At 60.7% G+C, this 19,295-nt stretch overlaps 2 protein-coding genes across 2 annotated transcripts; one reads left to right on the top strand and one right to left on the bottom strand.

The window, feature by feature from the left end:
- Positions 1-1,950: 1,950 nt before the first annotated feature.
- On the top strand, positions 1,951-12,567 carry ERN2 (endoplasmic reticulum to nucleus signaling 2). The gene is made up of 22 exons (XM_027891946.1): positions 1,951-2,059; positions 4,581-4,698; positions 5,059-5,092; positions 5,197-5,269; positions 5,365-5,437; positions 5,575-5,697; positions 5,783-5,884; positions 6,125-6,386; positions 6,481-6,559; positions 6,636-6,786; positions 7,199-7,320; positions 7,456-7,629; positions 7,751-7,994; positions 8,254-8,344; positions 8,609-8,798; positions 9,016-9,115; positions 9,264-9,463; positions 10,121-10,268; positions 10,393-10,520; positions 10,704-10,827; positions 11,103-11,170; positions 11,247-12,567. The coding sequence occupies exons 1-22, from the start codon at positions 1,961-1,963 to the stop codon at positions 11,436-11,438; spliced, it is 2,895 nt and encodes a 964-aa protein (XP_027747747.1). The 5' UTR covers positions 1,951-1,960; the 3' UTR covers positions 11,439-12,567.
- Positions 12,568-12,966: 399 nt separating this feature from the next.
- On the bottom strand, positions 12,967-18,390 carry PLK1 (polo like kinase 1). The gene is made up of 10 exons (XM_027891963.1): positions 17,772-18,390; positions 17,478-17,646; positions 17,237-17,381; positions 16,649-16,742; positions 15,921-16,137; positions 15,214-15,372; positions 15,054-15,131; positions 14,677-14,831; positions 14,088-14,270; positions 12,967-13,697 (listed from the first exon to the last, which is right to left on the bottom strand). Exons 1-10 carry the CDS (start codon positions 18,156-18,158, stop codon positions 13,491-13,493), a joined length of 1,794 nt encoding a protein of 597 aa, XP_027747764.1. The 5' UTR covers positions 18,159-18,390; the 3' UTR covers positions 12,967-13,490.
- Between the last annotated feature and the right edge of the window lie 905 nt (positions 18,391-19,295).

Genomic DNA, 19,295 nt, shown 5'->3' with positions numbered 1-19,295 from the left:
CATTTCTGCACCCCAAGTGTAGGCAGTCTTGGGATCAGTATTGTGTTGGGAATGCAGGAGTGTGTTGCTTAGCCTGGTTGGGTTTGAACAGAGACTGTGTCTTGCATGAAGAGCTTGTGTTACACGGTTTTGTACCGAGTTTAAAGTCAATGGTTAATTTCCATTGATGACACTGATGAGGAAGGTGTAACTACAGTCAGGATGTTTTGGTGATGGTAGAGAATGATCTTGACTCAAATGAGGTAAGAAACTGTCACTACCCTGGTGCTGTGCCCATGGCACACACACACCTGCCCAGCCTGTACCTGCCAGCCAGTGTGTGCTGTTCTCCCTGCTCTAAAGGGCCAATTCCCTGCTGTGCCACTGCCCAGGTGCCACACTAGGGTCCACTCTGCACCCCCTGCCCAACAGCCATGGTCCCTGGCCTCACCAGTGCCACTGGCACGGGCACAGCACTCCCTGCTCCCGTCCTTGCTGTGCCCACACCACAGGGCTTGTTTCCAGACTTCCTTTCCTTTGATTACTTTTCTTCCTCTGTAACTTGGTTTTTCCAGTGGAGCCGTTTTCACCCTCAGTTCTGTACTCCAGCCTCTCCCCACCTGTTAGGATGAGGCTGTTGGTATCTTGTTTTGTTAATTAATGTCCTTGTCACTGGGGGGGGAGGAGGGGACCAGGAAAGCCGTAATAAGTCTTGTATGAAATGTGGCCATTTTACCTTTTAGCCAAGGATTCACCTTTGTGACTCATGGAAATTCACTCTGTCTTATTCATACTCAAAGCAATTCATTCTTTGGTTTTATATTAAAAAAAAGTCTTAGATACTTGTGTCCACTGCAGATTTATTTTAAATGGAATATGTGAGTACCATGTATTATGGTATTTTTAAATAATCTATTGCCTATTTCAGGGGGAGGGGGGAGATGGCAAATATTTAGTCTTAGATTTGCACTGCTGGATTTTTTAAGTGTAACCTTGATTGGTTATCCTTGTGTTTTATTCTGTAAGATTAGTCTTATGAATTAAAGTTTGATAATTAAATATTTTTTTGAGTGTTTCCATATTCTGTATGTACCGAGCTGCTTCTTCCTGCATGAACAGCTGCGAGCAAAGGGTTTGTCATGAGTTTCTTTGCCGGGAGAGGGACACAGGCAGAAATTCAGGGGATCCAGTGCTGGGTGTCACATTGGAACTGTGGGTGTGGATTTAGGTGCTGCTGCCCTGTGCCACCACGCACACATAGGCTGTGAGTTACAGGATGGTCCCTCTCCACCCCCTGCCCAAAGCCAGACTTTAATTTCCTTTTACACCAACCTTGTCCTGGTCCTGCGGGGCTGGCCCAGCCCTGGCTGCGGTGTCACAGTCCCGTTTAGCAGCCCCCAAAGGTGCTGTGGGGCAGACCCCGTGCTGGGCTCTCAGCAGCCTCACCTTTGTCTGAACGGCTTTAGGCACCTCCTGTCCCCCCAGCGCTGAGACAGTTCAGGAGAGGCACCACACAGATAAATCCCAAATCTGCTCTGTCGTTCTCCCAGCGTACCAGGGGGCACGTTCCCGCTCGGTTTAGTGTCCAGGGTTCAATACCGAGTTCACGGGGGGGGAATCCCCCCGCTGTCCCTCGGGCAGAGCTCCCGGCACAGGGCACAGGGCGCTGGGGCTGGGCTGAAGCGGGTCTGAGTGTGAGGGCGAACCGCCGGGCAGGGCTGCAGGGGCTGCCCCTCGTTACCGGGGAGAGGAATTTTTCCCGGCTCGGTGCCCGGGATGTGACCGGTGCAGGGATGCGGGGGGTGTGCGCTGATCGCGGGGGCGGCTCCTCCTGGCCCGACAACGCTCGGGAACCGCGGTGGGGACGGGGAGGGGGCCCGGGGTGTCCCGGAGCGCGGGGGGGGCGGAAGCCGCGTCCGGGACCCGCCCCGGCCCCGCTGACTCACGGAGACGGCGCGGCCCGGCCAGGCCTGGCCGGGACATGGGCGGCCCAGCCGCGCCACCGCTCCGGGGGCTCCGGGGGCTCCTGCCGCTGCTCCTGCCGCTGCTCCTGCCGCTCCTGCCGCCGCCCCCGGCACAGGTACGGCCTCGCCGGGAGCTGAGGGGGCTCGGGGGAGGGACAGCGCCCGGGGGGCGACAGTGCTGTGAGGGGGGAAACGGTGTGGGGAGGGACCGTGCCCGGGGGGCGACAGTGCTGGGAGGGGGACAGTGCGAGGAGGGACAGTGCTGTGTGAGGGGCAATGCTGTGAGGGGGACAGTGCGGGGAGGGACAGTGCTGTGTGAGGGGAGGTACAGTGCGGAGGGAAGATCGAGGGGGACAGTGCGGTGGTTCCTGCGCGGGTGCCTGTGCTCGCTGTGCCCCGCGTGTCCTGCGGGAGGGCTCCGACACACGAGTGTTCGTGTTCGCCGGGTGTGACAGTGCGGGCAGGGACATCCCCTGCTCGGGTGCGCGGGCTCCGCTTGTGCCACCGCTGAGCGCGGAGTCCAGCACACTGAGGGGCGGGCGTGGTGTGGGCAGAGGGGCCGGGGTGCTGGCGTGGGGGTCCCGTGGCCATCGCCGCTGTGCGATGGAGCCCCGCAGGTTGTTCTCCATCCCCACCCCTGGGCCTGGCTGCTGCCGGGAGCAGAGTCCCCTTCCCTGGGCGCCCTCGGCCCCCTCCTGCCTGGTCCTGCCCGCGGAGCTGCTGCCTGGCAGGGTGGTGCCCTCCGAGCCGGATCCAGGTCCTGCTGCTGGTGGTGGTTCAAGTGGAGAGGGCAGCGTGCCAGGGTGGCTTTGGATGACATGGGCAGAGCAGCTCCAGTGAAGGAAGCAGCGGATGCTGGCGCCCTGTTGCTGTCTGTGCCGGGCTGTCCCCCTCTGTCCTGGGGGAAGCGAGTGTCCCCGAGCTCACGGACGAGCTCTGGCCCCAGTAGCATCACTGCAGACTCCAGGGTACTGTGGTGGGAGCCTCGGGAAAGCACGGTCCTGGGAACATCCCATGGGAATGACAGCCACACTTTGGTCTGGGGCTGGCCAGAAGGGCCGCTGGGGCAGCCAGGGATGGAAGCAGAGGGAGGGTGGCAGCTTCCAGGCACCCAGTGCTCCCAGTTCTGCCCACAGTGGTGTGGGGGGAGCGGGCTGAGCAGCTGGACCTTTGCTTGAGTGCCCTGTCACCAAAACACTACATTTTGTAGAAGAGATGGAAGAAACCACAGAGCATCAGGAGGAAGGAAGCACAGAGCCCTGACAGCACTGACAGCTGGGGGGGCCCAGCAATCTCAGTTTCCCCCAGCCAGGTGGCCGCACCACAGGAGCCCCGTGTCTGCCAGCCTGGCTTGTCCCTGAGAGCCCTGTGTGGCTGCAGGGGCTGGAGGAGTGGCAGTGGGGAGCAGTTCCCTTCCCTACCTGTCCCAACTACATCCTCTGGGCAAAGTCAGAGCTGGAAAACTTGCTCTGACCTTACCTGAAAATTAGGCAAGAAGAAAGGCAAATAAAAGAACTAGGCTGGAGACAGAGAGGTTCACGTGAGGTGCACTGAGAGGGAGCTGACGTGTGCTCCAGGTGACCTGGCTCCTGTTGCTGACTGTGTTGTTGCAGCTGGAGGAATCTCCTGACCCCACCGTGCCACGGCCAGTCTGGTACCACAGGGTTCTGCTCTGCAGATGGGCACGTGCTCATACGTGGGCACTGGCTGGGCACTGGCTGGAGCCTCTCCTGCTCCACAGCCTGACCAGGCCCTCAGGCTGGATTCTGCCAGCTCAGGCTCCCAGAGCAGTGAGGGGACTGTGGGGGGAAGGAGGTCCAAGGGGTGTCCTGGAGTTTCCCACACTGGATCTGCAGGCAGCCAGGAGCTCAGGCGCTGCTGCCGAGTCCTGGTGTCGGGGAGTGCCGGAGCCACGTGGGTGCCGGTGCTGTTTGCTGATCCCTGTTTGCCAACGGGGTGAGGCTGGTGTGTGTACCACTGGCTGAGCTGGCCCTCGCTGTGCAGGTGCCATACGTGGAAGCAGCAGCTCCTTTTCCCAGGAGACTTTGCAACTACTTCCTCAATGTCAGGTAGCTGAAACCTGCAGCTCTGAAGGCCTAGCCAAGCAATCATCATGTCTCTGGCATGAAAAGTCACCCAACTCGTTTGTTTCTGGCAGGAGCTGACAGTTGGGCTGCTCGTGTCACCCTTAGAAAGGTGTCCAGGGTAGCTGGCTCTGGGGAGAGGAGGAGGAAGGCTGCTCCAGCCCAGGACTGCTCTGGTGGGATGTGAGCGATGTTACAGAAGCCAGGGACTGCGGGTGGTGGTGGTGCCAGTCACCACAAGTGCAGCTGCCCCGGTGCTGGGGCCACGGGCCAGGGGTTTATGGCACACAGCACCTCTGAGCAGCCAGCAACAGATGCGATTCTGTGATGTCCTGTGTGGGTAGAGCTGGAGGAATGAGCAGATTTAAAATGCTGATGAAAGGAAATAAATTTTTCCCTCCTAGTCACTCCTCGCTGGGGAGCAGAAGGACTGTGGGGCTCTGCCCCACCTCTGTGGGGTGCTGGGTACAGGGGCTGAGCTGCACAGAGGACCCAGGCTGGGAGCTCATCTCCAAGTCTGGCCGAGCTCTCAAGGATGGTGTGTCTGCCATAGTGCCTCAAAGGTGGTGCTGTGACTGTCCCAGAAACACTGCTCTTTGTCTCCACGCTGGATGGGAACCTCCATGCCGTCAGCAAGAGCACAGGGGACATCAAGTGGACGCTGAAGGATGGTGAGTAGTGACACAGATGGGGGTTTGCTCACAACCTGGCTCCCAGAGCTTGTCTCTGTCTGGGGTTTGGGGGTGCTCTTCCAGCCTGGCTTTTGCTGGATGGGCTCTGGGCCAGCAGTGCTTCCAGCCCTGGGGGACACTCCAGCCCCAGCCCCAGGCACAGCCCCAGGCATGACCAAATGTGGGTGAGCATCTGCCATCGGTGTCTGTTCTGGGTCTGAAATGCAAACAGACTGCATGACAGTGCCATGCAGGGGGACAGTGCCACGCAGGGGGACAGTGCCACGCAGGGGAGCCAGCGGTGCCGCGCTGTCCCACACACAGAGCTCTGCTGACGTCGCCTCTCGCTCTCTGTTTCAGATCCCATTCTGCAGGTGCCGGTGTATGTGGCAGAGTGAGTGTCATCCCCGTGGGAGGGTGGGCAGAGCAGGAGTCGCCTGGGGTACACAACCCCCTCAGTAACTGCTGGAGTGACAGGCAGGGTCTCCTCCTTCCCAGGCCGGCATTCCTTCCAGACCCCAATGATGGCAGCCTATATATCCTGGGAGGAAAGAACAAAGAAGGCTTGATGGTCAGTGAGGCTGGGGGGCTGTGGCATCCAGTGTCCCCTTGGGGTTCACCAGGCAGGGGGAGGTGGCTCTGACCCTGCATCCATTCGTGTTGCAGAAGCTGCCGTTCACCATCCCGGAGCTGGTCCAGTCCTCACCGTGCCGCAGCTCGGACGGGGTGCTCTACACCGGTATGGAAGCCCCTGGGGAGGACGGGTCAACCAGGGGCTCCCAGGAGGCATGGAGGGCACCGGGCAGGAGCCTAGCAGGTGCTCTCAGGGATGGGCAGGGCTGCAGGGACTCGGAGAAAAGGTATTTTCCTTCTCAGGGAAGAAGCAGGACACCTGGTTCATCGTGGACCCCAAGTCAGGGGAGAAGCAGACCACCCTCTCAACAGAGGCCTGGGATGGTCTGTGCCCATCCAGCCCCCTGCTCTACATTGGCCGGACCCGTAAGGGAGCCCTGCACCTTGATCACCTGCCTGGTCCCAGGAATGGGGCTCTGGAGGTGACCTCCTGCCCTGCTCCTGTCCCCAGAGTACGTCATCACCATGTACGACACCAAGTCGCGGGAGCTGCGCTGGAACGCCACCTTCTCCGAGTACTCGGCCCCGCTGTGTGAGGAGTCCCAGCACTACAGTGAGTGAGAGCCGTGGGATCTGTGGGATCTGCGGGAGCTGTGGGAGCCGTGGGAGCCGTGGCAGCCAGCATTTGCAGCAGGAATGCAGCAGGACCCTGGCTGTGGGGGGGCCCTGGGATGACGATGCCAGGGCCAGCATGTCTCAGCTGTGCCAGTTGCTGGGGAGAAGGGGCAGCAGCCCATGGCTGGTGGCAAGACTAAAGGTGACCAGGCAGGACCTATCCCTCTTGCTCTCCCAGAAATGGCACACTTGGCCTCAAGTGGGGACGGGCTGGTGGTGACCCTGGACAAAGAGAGCGGGGAGGTCCTGTGGGCACAGAACTATGGCTCACCCGTGGTCGGCATCTACGTGTGGCACCAGGACAGCCTGCGCCGCATCCCCCACCTCAACCTGGCCATGGAGACCCTGCGCTACCTGACCTTCCAGTCGCAGGACATCCATGTCCTCAAGTGGAGCTACCAGTCCGTCAAGGACTTTGCCACCACCAAGACCCAGCTGCTGTACGTGGTTCCTGCAAGGTGGCACTCACAGTCCTGGTGCTTGGCCACCCTGAGCCGTGATGGATGGAAGGTGATGCTTGTCCCTGTCCTGCAGGCCAGCACTCTACGTGGGGAAGCACGCGACCAGCTTCTATGCCCTGACCTCGCTGGTGCACGGCGGCGTGGCGCTGGTGGTGAGTGTCCCTGCCCGGGGTGAGCACGGCAGGTGCCTGACCCAGCGGCGGTTGCCCCATGAGCTGCCATCCGCAGCCCCAGGGCATCACACTGGCCAGAATCGACGGCCCCACCACGGACGACGTGACCTTGAGAGAGTCAGGGGAGTGCGAGATCACGCCCAGCACCGACGTCAAGTACCCGCAGGGCAGCATCACCGCGCTGCACAACCAGTGGCTCCTCATAGGTGTGGACCTGCGGTGGGCACGGGCTTCCCCATGTCCTTGCTCCAGGAGAGTGCCTGGGGGGCAACCTGAGCTGCTGGTGTGCTTTGGGGGCACAGCCCAACCTGCTCTGTCCAGCAGGGTGAATGGGACTGAGGCTGTGAGTCACCTTAGGGGCTGCAGTGACTCTGGCTTGACACTTGTTTCAGCCTATCCTTCTCCCCTCCCCAGGAAGGGCCACTGGACACCCCCACCCAGGGGTGAGCAGGGACCCTTTGAAGCAGGGCTCACCATTACCCATGTTGGGGGTCCCATCAGAAGTGTCCCCCATTCTCCAGGAGGGCCGGGGCTGCTGGTGTGCCCATGGCACTGTGGAGGTGAGGGACAGGTGCTGTGACCAGGAGCAAACTGATGGTTGTTCCCCTCCTGCCACAGGGCACCATGAGCTGCCTCCCGTGGTACACACCACGATGCTGCGAGCCTTCCCAGAGAACCTGAGGAAGACCACGGAAACCATCATTCCCAGGGCTCCTCCTGCCAGGACTGTGTTTGATGATGTGAGCAGTGAAGGGTGCTGGGTCACTGAAGGGTCTGGGCTGCTTAGTGTGGGGTAGGACAGGGAGGGAGTCCCAGACATGAGTGCCCTGCAGTCTGTCCCCCTGGTGTCACCCAGCCCTGGGCATGTGTTGCAGTTTCTGGCCCCGAGCAGCCCGGAGGAGCCGGTGGTCCGCGGCGAGGGGCAGCTCCAGCCAGACCCCGCACCAGGGGAGCAGGTGGAGGTGTATCCCGAGGGCACCTGGGACCTGGTGATGGCTGGTGTTGGCACAGCTCTGCTGGGTGCAGGAGTCCTGCTCCTCCTGCTCGTGGTGAGTGATGGTGGCGGTGGAGGGTGAGGGACAGTGGAGCCCACACTGCTGTGCCAAGCCCTGCCAATGCCCCAGCTCAATCTGGGCATGGAGCAGAGCATTCCCATCGTTTGTGTTCCAGAAACTGCAGCAGCAGCACGTGACGCAGCAGCAACAGCTGGAGGAGCAGATCCAGCTCCTGCAGCAGCAGCAGGAGATGCTGCTCCCAGGCAGGGTGTCCGGGGAGGGTGTTCCCTCAGGGCCTGGGAAGCTGAGCCAGGGAAGCACATCAGAGCTCTCACAGAGCTCCAGCCTCTCAGCCTGCCCGGAGGACCCGGCAAATGGGATGGTCAGCCTGGGCTCGGCTGTCCCAGAGGTTGCTGCAGGTGGGTGCAGGGGGAATGGGCAGGGTGTGGGGGCTGTCTGTCTGGAAATGCATTCACCCAGAACAGGAGCAGGACACCCACAGATGAGAGGGCTGCAGCTCAGCTGGGATGGGAGGAGGTGCTGGTCCTGCTGCTGGATAAATATGGGCTACATAAGAGTAGGGCCCAAGAAATGGCCAGATGGATAAAGAACTAGTTGTCCTCCACACAGAACTAATGCTTGGAGGCTGAAGGATGGCTGTCTTTTCTTCCCTTGCAGATGCAGAGCCAGACCTGGTTGTAGTTGGGAAAGTTTCTTTTAACCCCAAGGATGTTCTGGGCCATGGAGCTGGAGGAACTTTTGTCTTCAGGTGGGTGACACCGAGTGCCTGCCCTCATTCTGCTCCCATTCTCCTTGGGAGCCACAGGGGCAGAACCAAAGTGGCTGTTGCCCAACATGGTGGCTGCTGGTTCAGGGACTTTTGAGAACAAGCTGCTACCTTCCCTTCCTTCTGATCCTCATCACACCTGTGCCAGAGCTGTCTCAGTAACCAGGCACTGGGCATGGGGCAGCAGCACTGGGCTCTGCTCTGGCCGGGGGCCACACGTGGACACGCTGAGGGCTCTCTGCACAGGGGGCAGTTCGAGGGACGGAATGTGGCCGTGAAGAGGCTCCTGCCCGAGTGTGTCCATCTGCTCGACCGGGAGGTGCAGCTGCTCCGCGAGTCGGACGAGCACCCCCACGTTGTCCGCTACTTCTGCACGGAGAAGGACAGGCAGTTCCACTACATCGCCATCGAGCTCTGCTCTGCCACACTGCAGGAGGTGAGCCCAGCCCCCCTGCCTGCCCTGGACATGGGGCTGCTGCTGGGGCCCACTGGGAGCCCTGGAAACAAAAGCCTTGGGCACAAACAGCCTCCATACAGGCTGGTCTCCATTCCTTGCTGTCAGCCTGAGGAGGGGTCTCTCTCCCAGGCAGCCTTGCCTTTGCCCAGTAAATCAGACTCAGTTCCTCTCTCTCTCTCTCTTTGTGTGGTTCCAGTATGTGGAGAGCCCCAGCTTCAACCGCCGGGGGCTGGACCCAGTGTCCCTGCTGCGTCAGACCATGTCGGGGCTGGCCCATCTCCACTCCCTCAGCATCGGTAAGGCCAGCAGGGCCCTCTGCATCCCATCCTTAGCGGAGGCTGTGGGGTTTGTTTAGGGGCTGTTGGGGCTGGCAGCATGCAGGGCACTGGCAGAGCCCTGTTTGCTCCAGCCCTGCCAGGTGACACCACTCACTTTCTCTTCCAGTCCACCGTGACCTGAAGCCCTGTAACATCCTCATCTCTGCCCCAAATCGCCACGGGCAGATCCGCGCTGTCATCTCAGACTTCGGCCTCTGCAAGAAGCTTCAGGGGGGACGACAGAGCTTCAGTCTCCACTCTGGTATCCCTGGCACTGAGGGCTGGATCGCGCCCGAGGTGCTGCAGGAGGCCCCGAAGGAGAACCCTGTCAGTGAGCCATTGCTGCCCCTGCCCTGGGTGCTCCTTGGGGCTGTTGTGGCAGTGTCTCCACACTGGCGGTGGCCTCGGGGCATGCTGCTGGGGTGCACAATTAAGACAAGAGCTCTATGAGCCCGAGCCAGCCCGGGCACGGGCACTCTGCTGCTTGCCAGGGCTACCCCAGTCAGTGGCTGCCCCAGTGACCCTGTCCTCAGGAGACAGTGCCCAGCTATGTTCACAGGGTGTCCCATTGGGCTCCTGTCCTCAGAAATTCAGAGTGGGGAGGTTGGAGAGTCTGTAGGTTGCTGCCAAGGTCACGCTTCTGCTCCTCCGTTCAGTGCTGGGAATCCCATTCCTGCTGGAAGCAGCTGCTGTACTGGTGCCTGCTGGGGCTGGCAGCTTCCCATAACCTCGGGCTGGGGTCTGTTTGCCCAGCCGGTGGGACACCAGCAGCCCCAGTGTGTCTGTCAGGCTATGGAGTCCTGAATTCTGGCTGTGTCTCTGAAAGTCCCTTCCCTGACAGGGATCCAGCGTAATGGGACTCCCACGCAACGTGTTTTTCAGCAGCTCTGCAGCCAATGGTCCACATAAAAGGATGGAAAACTGAGAGGTGAAAGCTTTCCTTAGCCTTTGCCTGAAGGTCTCATCTCCTGCCGTGTTTTGCAGACCAGCGCCGTGGACATTTTCTCAGCTGGCTGTGTCTTCTACTACGTGGTGTCGGGGGGGCAGCACCCCTTTGGGGACAGCCTGCGGCGCCAGGCCAACATCCTGGCAGGCTCCTACCAGCTGAACTGCCTGCAAGAGGAGGCTCACGGTGAGACCCCTCCCAGCTGAGAGCCTTTCCCGGTGGCGTGGCCCCGTGGGGAAGCTCCGGGCTGAGGTGCAGCTCCTGGTCCTGGCGGGAGGTTGATTTCTCTGCTGTGTTGTTTCACCACCAGACAAGCTTGTGGCGAGGGAGCTGATAGTGGCAATGATCAGCCCTGAACCCCAGCGCCGGCCATCGGCCCCTGTGGTCCTTGTGCATCCCTTTTTCTGGAGTCAGGAGAAGCAGCTGCAGTTCTTCCAGGTGAGCCTGTGCTGTCCCACTGGCAGCGAACACAGGTGTGCTCCGAAAAACTTGCTGGGAATGGCTGTGTATAGGTCAATGTACTCATTCTGAGCTACTTTTGGAAGGGGTGGGGGGGTTGTCGGGTCTCTGTGGGGTGAGGGCAGTGTCATACCCACCCCATCCCTGCTCTTGGGCACGCAGGACGTCAGCGACCGCGTGGAGAAGGAGCCGGCTGAGGGTCCCATCGTGTCGGCCCTGGAATCAGGGGCTCGGGCAGTGGTGAGGACCAACTGGAGGATGCACATCTCCCTCCCACTGCAGATGGGTGAGCATGGGGAGGCCAGGCTTGCCCCTGGGTCTGGTGAAGCAGATAGGGACTGGGAGTAGGCAGGTAGTAGACTACCTTTTACTGGCCAGGAGGCACCTGCTCATGGCCAGGAGCTGAAAACCAGGGCAGGTAAAGGTGCCATCCCTTCTCTGGGAGAGCAGAGCCAAGCTGGGGTTTGCTGCACCTGGGGGTGGTGCTGGCACTACAGGGCTGTGGCAGCCCATTGCCCCAGCTGTGTCCCACCCTGCTCAGTGTCTCTTCTGCTCTCACAGACCTAAGGAAGTTCCGCACCTACAAGGGGGGGTCGGTGCGTGACCTGCTGCGGGCCATGAGGAACAAGGTACGGCCCCCCTGCTGCCCTGCCCCTGCCAGCCCCGCTGCCGATGCCCTCTCTGACCTCACCCTCTCTCCTGCAGAAGCACCACTACCACGAGCTGCCAGCCGAGGTGCAGGCAGCGCTGGGCTCTGTCCCCGAGGGCTTCGTGCAGTACTTCACCTCGCGCTTCCCGCGGCTGCTGCTGCACACGCACGGGGCCATGCGGGTCTGCGCCCACGAGCGCATCTTCCACCCCTACTACTGCCAGGGGCTGCGGGGTGACGGCGCCTGAGGGGGACACCCAGGACGGCACTGTGAGGCTGCTGCGGCCGCTCCTCCCTGCCCGTGCCCGCAGCCCTGGGGGCTCTTGGAGTCCTTCTGCCCTTCCCCAGGGCCAGAGAGGTGCCCAGATACGGGGGCTGCCATCAGCACAGTGTGAAGAGGTGGGCACGGGGCAGCACTGTGCTTTTGCCTGGGGTCTCCTGAGCCCAAGAGGGACCTTCTGGGCAGCCACCTTTGCAAACACTCACAGTCAGACTCAGGGGCCTGAAGGCACTTGGGTCAGAGAACAAAGACCTCTCTGGGGTGGACTCCGTGCTTGGAGAAGGAGGAAAACGCACGTTGTGTTTTCCCAAGGGCAGTGGCAGCGATGCCCTGGCACAGTGAGGCCCTCAGGCTGCACTGGTCCCGGTGGGATGTGCACCAGGGATCAGCAAGCTTTGTCCAGGGCATTCTCCTGTGCCATGTGCCTGGGAACACAGCTGTTTGAGCTGTGACCAGGACCAGTACCCCAGTCTTGACACTGGAGCTGAGCCCTCAGCCCCACTGTGGGCTGTGCTCGGCCAGGCAGTGCTGAGCAGCCACACCCAACTGGGACTTGCCTGTTGTATTCAGGCTTGCAAGGGCACAGCCCTGTGGCACTTTGGGGGCACAGCCCCCTGAATGAAGGTTTGAATCTCAGCTGGGCTGAGAACAAGGTTGTCTCCCTTTCAGCCCCCATCAGCCTGTACCTCTGCCAGGCCTGAGCCCCTGAGCAGGTCACACAGCAGTTTGGGAGCAGCTGTCTCTGGGCACAAAGCAGGGAACTCCCTTGTCCCTAGGGATTCCTTCCCTCAAACAGGGCTATGCCTGAAGCTCCCCAGCCTCTTCTGCTGCCCCAGGCCCAAGTCCCATGGGTGCTCTGGTTCATGGCATGCCCATGGGCACGTTCCCTCTGAGCCAGCCGCCAGCATCGACTGGGTGCACAGGCACACGAAGCCCTGTGGCAAAGTTCCTCTGTGGAACAGCAATAGTTTTGTACAGTCTGATTCCTCTGGGTGCTGGGATGTGGGATTTTGTTACACAGGTAACAGGGTTTGTACCTGGTTTCTACTCAGAATATATTTATACAAAATGTTATAAAAAATTAAAACTAAAAAGCTTGTCCTGCTTAAAGATAAATGGGCCTGAGAGCAGCTGTGGGTGCTGGCAGGGAGCAGTGGGGGGAACACCTGGAGGTCACTGGGGTCCTGCAGGATGACTTCTGCTGAGGCTGTAGTCATAATTAGTAACCATGTGGTAAAATAGAGCCAAGCGTCTGGGAAAGGGGAAGGTTCCCCAACACTGGAGAATTAAACTCACACCCCTTTCTTTGATCCCAGGACCATCTCCCAGAACCACTTACTCCGTTCCCCACTTCCCATCACCCTCTGCCAGTTTCCCTCTTGCTCCTTGTCAAGGGGAGCAGAGAGGCACGCCCAGCCCCAGGCATAAGTTAGGATAGGAGGATGGCTCTCAGTCAGAGGGGAAGCCAGCGAACTAAAGGGAACTGTGACAGGCTGGATGCTGCAGCAAACAATCTTTAATCAAGTTATGCAATATACAAAAGTTGAGGTTTCATGTAGCTTCAGTATTAAAAGGCCAACTGCTCGGTCTCACCCTGGGCATGTTCCATACCCTACCTGAGCTTCTACAAGAGGAACCGAAGCCCAAGGCACGAGTTCTGCCACGTACGGACACCTCCCGTGACAGCTCCGCTCTCCCCACGCTCTGCTCTCTTGAGAGCAGGCCCAGGTGCCTCAAACAAGAGGGCTGGTTTGGAGCCAGGCTTTTGGCCTTGGGAAGTTAGAAAAACAGACTAGGTAGGGAGTTAAAAAACACACTCCATTAGGAGTGGGGATCAAGAAACCTTTGGGCATCAGTCAGAGGGATCAACATCGTTCCCACAGCAACAGGGGCTTCCTTGTGGCAATGAGCCTGTATCCAAGAGTGGGAGCCCAGCTGTGCCACAGGAGGGAAGCTCCCAGACCTCTCCCTCCACAGCTGAGCGGTTTGGCACAGATGCTGAGTCCAGCAAGAACAAGGTCTAAGCAGAGGGCTTCAGGCGGCCCGAGCCAGACTTGGAGCTGAGCAGCTTCTCCACCATGGTGCGGGCGTAGCGCAGCCGGCTGGCCAGCTCCCTGCAGCAGCCGTGCTCCTCGATCAGGCTCAGCTTGTACGTGCGGAAGTCCCGTTTCTCATCTATGTACGTGACAGCAGCCATGAGAGGGCACAGGATGACCTTGGTGTGGTCCTGGGGGGAAGAGAACATGCAGTCATCACCCTGAGCACTGTGCTGCTTGGGGATAGCATTTCCTGTGGATGTGCCACCCCAGCCACACCCACAGCATGGGGACAGGGCCCTGCTGCAGAATCCCTTCAGAGTGCAGCAAAGGGGCCCAGCCAGCTCAGCACTGACTGCAGCAGCCTCCCTGCTGCTCGAGAGCTTGGCCCCTCCAGGAGTGAGGCACAGCTGGGTGGGGGGAGTCTCAAGTAGCAGCACTAGGAGCGAGGAGCCTCCCCGTGCTCAGCTCCCTGGGCAAAGCCTTGGCTCGGGTTATCACCTCCTGCTGCCTTCCCAGGAGCACCACACGCAGCCAGAGTCCCTGAGCAGCTGGAGCCACAGCCCTGGGAAGGGCCTCACCTGGAAGAAGTTGATCTGCACGGTGCCGTTGCTGAGGTGCAGGATGATGGCGCTGCGGGTCCGGAACCAGGTGCAGAGGTAGGGCAGGCGGGCCAGCTCATCCCCCTCTCGTGGTGTGATGTTGGCCCCTGCCTTCAGCAGGTGCTCACTCATGTAGTTCCTGAAGTACTTCAGTAGTGTTATCTGCAGATGGGATGGGCTGTGAGGGGCTGAGGGTGACCCCACTCACAGTCCCAGAGCCTCCTTACATCCTTCCCAGCTTGAGGTGCTGCTGCACAAACTTGTGCAAATCCTCAAAGTTAATTCAGACCACTTCAGCCTCACTTTGCTGAACACTTCAGTACACACAAGTCAAGCAAGCACTTATTTCTGTAAAACTGCTTATAAATGAGCCTCAGACAGCAGAGACAAACAGAGCTGCTAGTGTCTGTCCCTGGGGCCATGTGTCACCAGCCAGAAGACGCCTGAAGGGTGCCAGGTGACCCGCAGTTTGAGATGTTCCTCCCTAGAACCCACCCTGCCACCAAAGCCCAAGGCTGGCAGGAGTCTCACCACTCCCCAGCCAGGGCTGACCTTCCCCAGGACTGACCTTCTTGTTCAGATTGGAGGGGTAGGACCTCACAGTGAAGTAGGACTCGGTGCTGTTCTGCTCAATGTACTGCAGGTTGTCCCCGTCATTGTACATGATGAGGCGAGTGGAGTCGTTGAAGAGAACCCCGACACTGTTGTCACACAGCTGGTAACCTGCCCAAAAGGGACCCTGTGAGGCTTGCAAACTCAGGGGACCACCAGCCGTGGGAAATACAAAGGCAGATGGCTGTATCCCCCAGGGGATTCCCTGGGTATTTGGTGACATCCCTGGCAGTGGTCTTGGACACAGCACAGGAACATGGTGATTAAAGACCAAATCCAGGCTTTCCCCAGCCCCTGCAGACATCAGGAAAGCATTTGTCCCACAGTATTTACCTAGTCCATATTTATCTGAGTAGTCCACCCATTTGCTAACCCAGAAGATGGGAATGCAGGCTGGGTCCTCAGCTTCTTCTGCAAGAAGAAAGAAGCTTGTTAGGAGACATTTTCCACAGGCTGTGCACCCCACAAAGCCCATGGGCTGCCCCAGGCTCACCTTGTCTCACAGCCACCCTCTCAGAGGGCTTGGCTGCATTGACTGCTGTCAGCTGCTGCAACATGTCAGCCAGGTGGCAGGTGATAGCATCTCCCACCTCCCGCAGCCCCGCTGCTTCCTCCTTGTCCGGCAAGTTCTCCAGTGCAGGGCTGTCCAGTCCTGGGCCAGGAGAAAGGAGAGTGTGAGGCTGTGGCCAGGGAGAGGTTTCCAAAGGCATCAGATTTATACCCCACCCCAGGTAAAGGCAACACCTTACATGCAGAACAGGTCAGGTTGGAAAGGACCACAGTGGGGCATCGGGTCCCATCTCCCTGTTCAAGCAGGATCATCCCAGAGCACACGGCACAGGATTGTGTCCAGATGGTTCTGGAATATCTCCAGTGAGGGAGACTCCACACCCTCTCTGGGCAACCTGTTCTAGTGTGTGTCACCTGCACAGGAAAGAAGTTCTTCCTCACGTTCCGGCAGAACTTCACGTGCACCTTTGTGCCCATCGTCACAGAGCTACAGCTATTGCTGTACTTCCTCTCTACTTTGTTCCCAGGCGGAGCAAGGAGAGCCCCCTCACCCACAAAATGCTCTGAGTTTCCATGAGAAGCGGGAGATGGCGGGAGGGAGCACCACACCAAAGGTTCTGGATGCTGCTGGGGGCCAGGCAGGCTCTGCCCAGAGCTGCAGCCCAGCTGCACGTGGGCACCAGCACTCACCTTTGTTGAGCGCCGTCAGCGGCTTCCGCCCAAGCTCCATCCCGCTGGGAGCGATGGAGAACCGGGGTGCGACCGTGAGGCAGCTGGTGGGCAGGCGGCTGGGGATGTAGCCCGAGGTGAAGAACTCGTCGTTCAGCAGCTCGTCGATGGTCGGGCGCGTGGCAGGGTCCGACCTCAGCATCTTCTGGATGAGGTTGGCAGCCACGGGGTTGATGTGCTGGGGGACAGGTGGAGTTTAGAGACAGGGACGAGGGGGCAACGTGCACTAGAGACAGACCAACTGGATTCACAACCCAGGGAAGTTCTGCTTGGAGCAGAGCTCCAGTGCTGCATCAGGCAAACAGGACACAAGCCTGGGGAAGCAGAACTGGGCAGCACACAGAGCTGTCTCCTAACAGCCCAAAGTCAACTGACTTGACCAAGAGCAACTCAACAGCAGAGGGTTGAACTGGGAACCTGGCCCAAACCTCGTGGACTTGCTTATGTCCATTCACCCTCATGTGCCAACTGCCCAGCTCAGATTTTTGCTGTATCGGGGGGCAGAGACCAGCTGGCTCCTCAGGAGGAACCCTTACAGGTTCACCACAGACTGAACCATCCCCACCCAGCAATAACAGCCACTGCCCTGTTCCATGAGAGCCCACCGAGTGCCAGACACAGGGGGTGCAGCAGGAGGCTGACAGGGAACTGCTGTGAGCTGAACGGATCCTCCACGGGGAGCACCGTACCTTAGGAATGGTGTACTCGTTCTTCTTGATCCGGAGGTACGTTTCCTTTAGACAAGAAGTCTCAAAGGGAGGTTTCCCCACCAGCAGAGTGTACCTGGGCATTCCCGGACAAAAGGGCATCAGTTTTATAAAAGAGACTCAAGATCCTGTGTGGAAGTGACCCTCTTCTAAGTACACCTGAGCGCTCTCCTTGCAGAGGGAACACACTCGGCACTGGACACTCAGCAGTGCTGACAGCTACTTGTACTGTGCTTGTACAGCTACTTGTACTTGTGCTTCCCTTTCCCCCTGGAAAGGGACACTGGGATCTAGCACCCTGTGGGAGAAGTTCCAGTTAAGAATGGGAAATGCCTTTGGGAAATGCCCTGAGACAGTCATGCTGAGCAGCCTATCTGCCCACAGACACACACCCCAGCACATCAGAGCACAGGCAAGGCCAGGTTCTGGTTGGCAGCCGGGCTCAGCCAGGAGCTCCAGGGACTGTGACCTGGAGCTTTGGCTCACACCAAAGCTCGGGTGGGTCAAGAAGATCAGGACCACAGGGACCACCCACCCCCTCGACCTTGCAAAGGTATTTTTTAAACTCACATGATGCAGCCAATGGACCAGATGTCCACCTCAAAGCTGTGACCCTTCTTGCCCAGCACCTCTGGGGCGATATAGTTGGGGGTCCCACACAGGGTCTTCTTGCGTTCACCATCGTATTCGACCTTGGTGGCCAGGCCAAAGTCACCTGGGGAGATGGGAAGGTGGAGGATGTGACCGGAGACGATCTGGCCAGCTGGTCCCAGGGCTAGGGTCCCCGACACATCCCGTCCTGGGCACTTACCGATCTTCACCTCCATGTCGTCGCTGAGGAACAGGTTGCCTAGTTTGAGGTCGCGGTGGATGACGCGGTGGCTGTGCAGGTACTGGCATCCCAGGATGGTCTGGCGCAGGTAGTACCTCACCTCGGGCTCGCTCAGCGCCTTCCGCCGCTTGTGCAGCTCCAGCAGCGACTGCGGGGGACGCTCAGTCAGTGCCGGGGCGGTGACACGGGATGGGGTCAGTGCCGGAGGACAGGGGGAAGGGGACGGTCCATACCCGAGGGTGCCCACCACCCACCCGAGCCCCGGCCCCTCACCCTGCGGCGGCAGAGCTCCAGCACGACGTAGACAAAGTCAGCGTCCTCGAAGAAGCCCTGGAAGCCGACGACGTGGCGATGGGAGAGGCTTCGGTGGATGGCGATCTCCATGGACATCTTCTCCTTCTGATGCGGCTTCACCAGCAGCGACTTGGGCACCACCTTCCCCGCGAACACCTCCCGGCTCTCGGCCTCGGCCAGCTCGTAGCACCGCGCGAAGCCGCCCTTGCCCAGGAACCGCCCGCGCACGAAGCTGCGCCGGGTGCGCGGGTCCACGAGCACCTTGGGCACCTCCTTCCCTCCCGCCGCCGCCGCCCGGGCCGTGTCCGTGCGGGGCGGCTCCGCCAGCGCCGCCGGCCGCGCCGCCTTCCCGCCCGCCGCGCTCATGGCGTGCGGGGCTGCCGGGCTGCGGGGGGGCTGTGCCGGGGCCGGAGCAGCGGAGGGGCCCGGGCCGGGCTCCGCTGGATGTCGGAGGAGTGGCGAGTCCCGGAACACCGGCGGGTCCCGGTGCCGGGGAGCGGCGGGTGCGGGCACAGCTCGGGGCCGGAGCAGCGGCGGGTCCCGGGGCCGGGCTCGGCTCAGTCGGTGTGGGGTCGGTGGGTGCCGATCCCGGGCTCAGCTCGATCCGGTCGGTGGGTGCCGATCCCGGGCTCAGCTCGATCCGGTCGGCCGGTGCCGAGCTCGGTTCAGCTCTGTCCTGATCGGTGGGTGCCGATCCCGGGCTCAGCTCCGTGCCGGTGTGTCGGGTCAGGGGGTGGCCGGCCGGGCTGGGCTGTGTCCCGGTGGGTCGATGCCGGTGCCGGGCTCGGCCGGTCGGGTCGGTGGGTGCCGGTGCCGGACGGCCCCGATTCAAACCCCCGGGCCGTTACCGCGCGCGGCCGCTCCCCATTGGCCCGAGGATTTAAAATCCACGCGCGCGCGGGGCACCATGGGAGCCGAGAGGGGCACGCGCCGCCGGGGCGGGGCCGGGCGCGCTGGGACACGCCCCTGCGCGAGCGCTGCTGGGCACGCGCGGAGCGCGCTCCCGCGGCCGGGACACGGCGATGGGGACACGGGAATGGGGGATCCGGGAATGGGGGACCCGGGAATGGGGGATCCGGGAATGGGGGACCCGGGAATGGGGGATCCGGGAATGGGGGACCCGGGAATGGGGGACCCGGGAATGGGGGACCCGGGAATGGGGGACCCGGGAATGGGGGATCCGGGAATGGGGGATCCGGGAATGGGGCATCCGGGAATGGGGGACCCGGGAATGGGGGACCCGGGAATGGGGCATCCGGGAATGGGGGATCCGGGAATCGGGGATCCAGGAATCGGGACCCAGACTGGCTCCCCCTCGCTGCCGCTGCCTCCCGGGTGACGTTCTCACAGTTCTGTGGGCTCTCCCTGACCTCACCAACGATTTCTTCACCCTCCTCTTCCCTCTCCCCGCATGGACACGCTGCTCAGTGACCCCCCATCCCAGGGCACCCCCACCCCCGGCACTGCTCCTGGGCCTGGCACCACTTGCCAAGAGAAGTGACC

Source organism: Empidonax traillii, unplaced genomic scaffold, assembly GCF_003031625.1.
Source record: "Empidonax traillii isolate 1590-97213 ecotype Southwest subspecies unplaced genomic scaffold, ASM303162v1 scaffold335:size599443, whole genome shotgun sequence".
Classification (NCBI taxonomy): domain Eukaryota; kingdom Metazoa; phylum Chordata; class Aves; order Passeriformes; family Tyrannidae; genus Empidonax; species Empidonax traillii.
Note: the sequence above shows the minus strand (reverse complement) of the source record. Positions and strands in the feature narration are given on the sequence as shown.

Coding starts and splice junctions, on each gene's coding strand:
- ERN2 (XM_027891946.1), top strand. CDS start 1,961: ATGGGCGGCCCAGCCGCGCCACCGCTCCGGGGGCTCCGGGGGCTCCTG. Junction 9,464..10,120: donor AGGCCCCGAAGGAGAACCCT/GTCAGTGAGCCA, acceptor CGTGTTTTGCAG/ACCAGCGCCGTGGACATTTT. Junction 11,171..11,246: donor TGCGGGCCATGAGGAACAAG/GTACGGCCCCCC, acceptor TCTCTCCTGCAG/AAGCACCACTACCACGAGCT.
- PLK1 (XM_027891963.1), bottom strand. CDS start 18,158: ATGAGCGCGGCGGGCGGGAAGGCGGCGCGGCCGGCGGCGCTGGCGGAG. Junction 16,743..17,236: donor TGGTCCATTGGCTGCATCAT/GTGAGTTTAAAA, acceptor GGGAATGCCCAG/GTACACTCTGCTGGTGGGGA. Junction 14,832..15,053: donor CTCAGATAAATATGGACTAG/GTAAATACTGTG, acceptor CCTTTTGGGCAG/GTTACCAGCTGTGTGACAAC.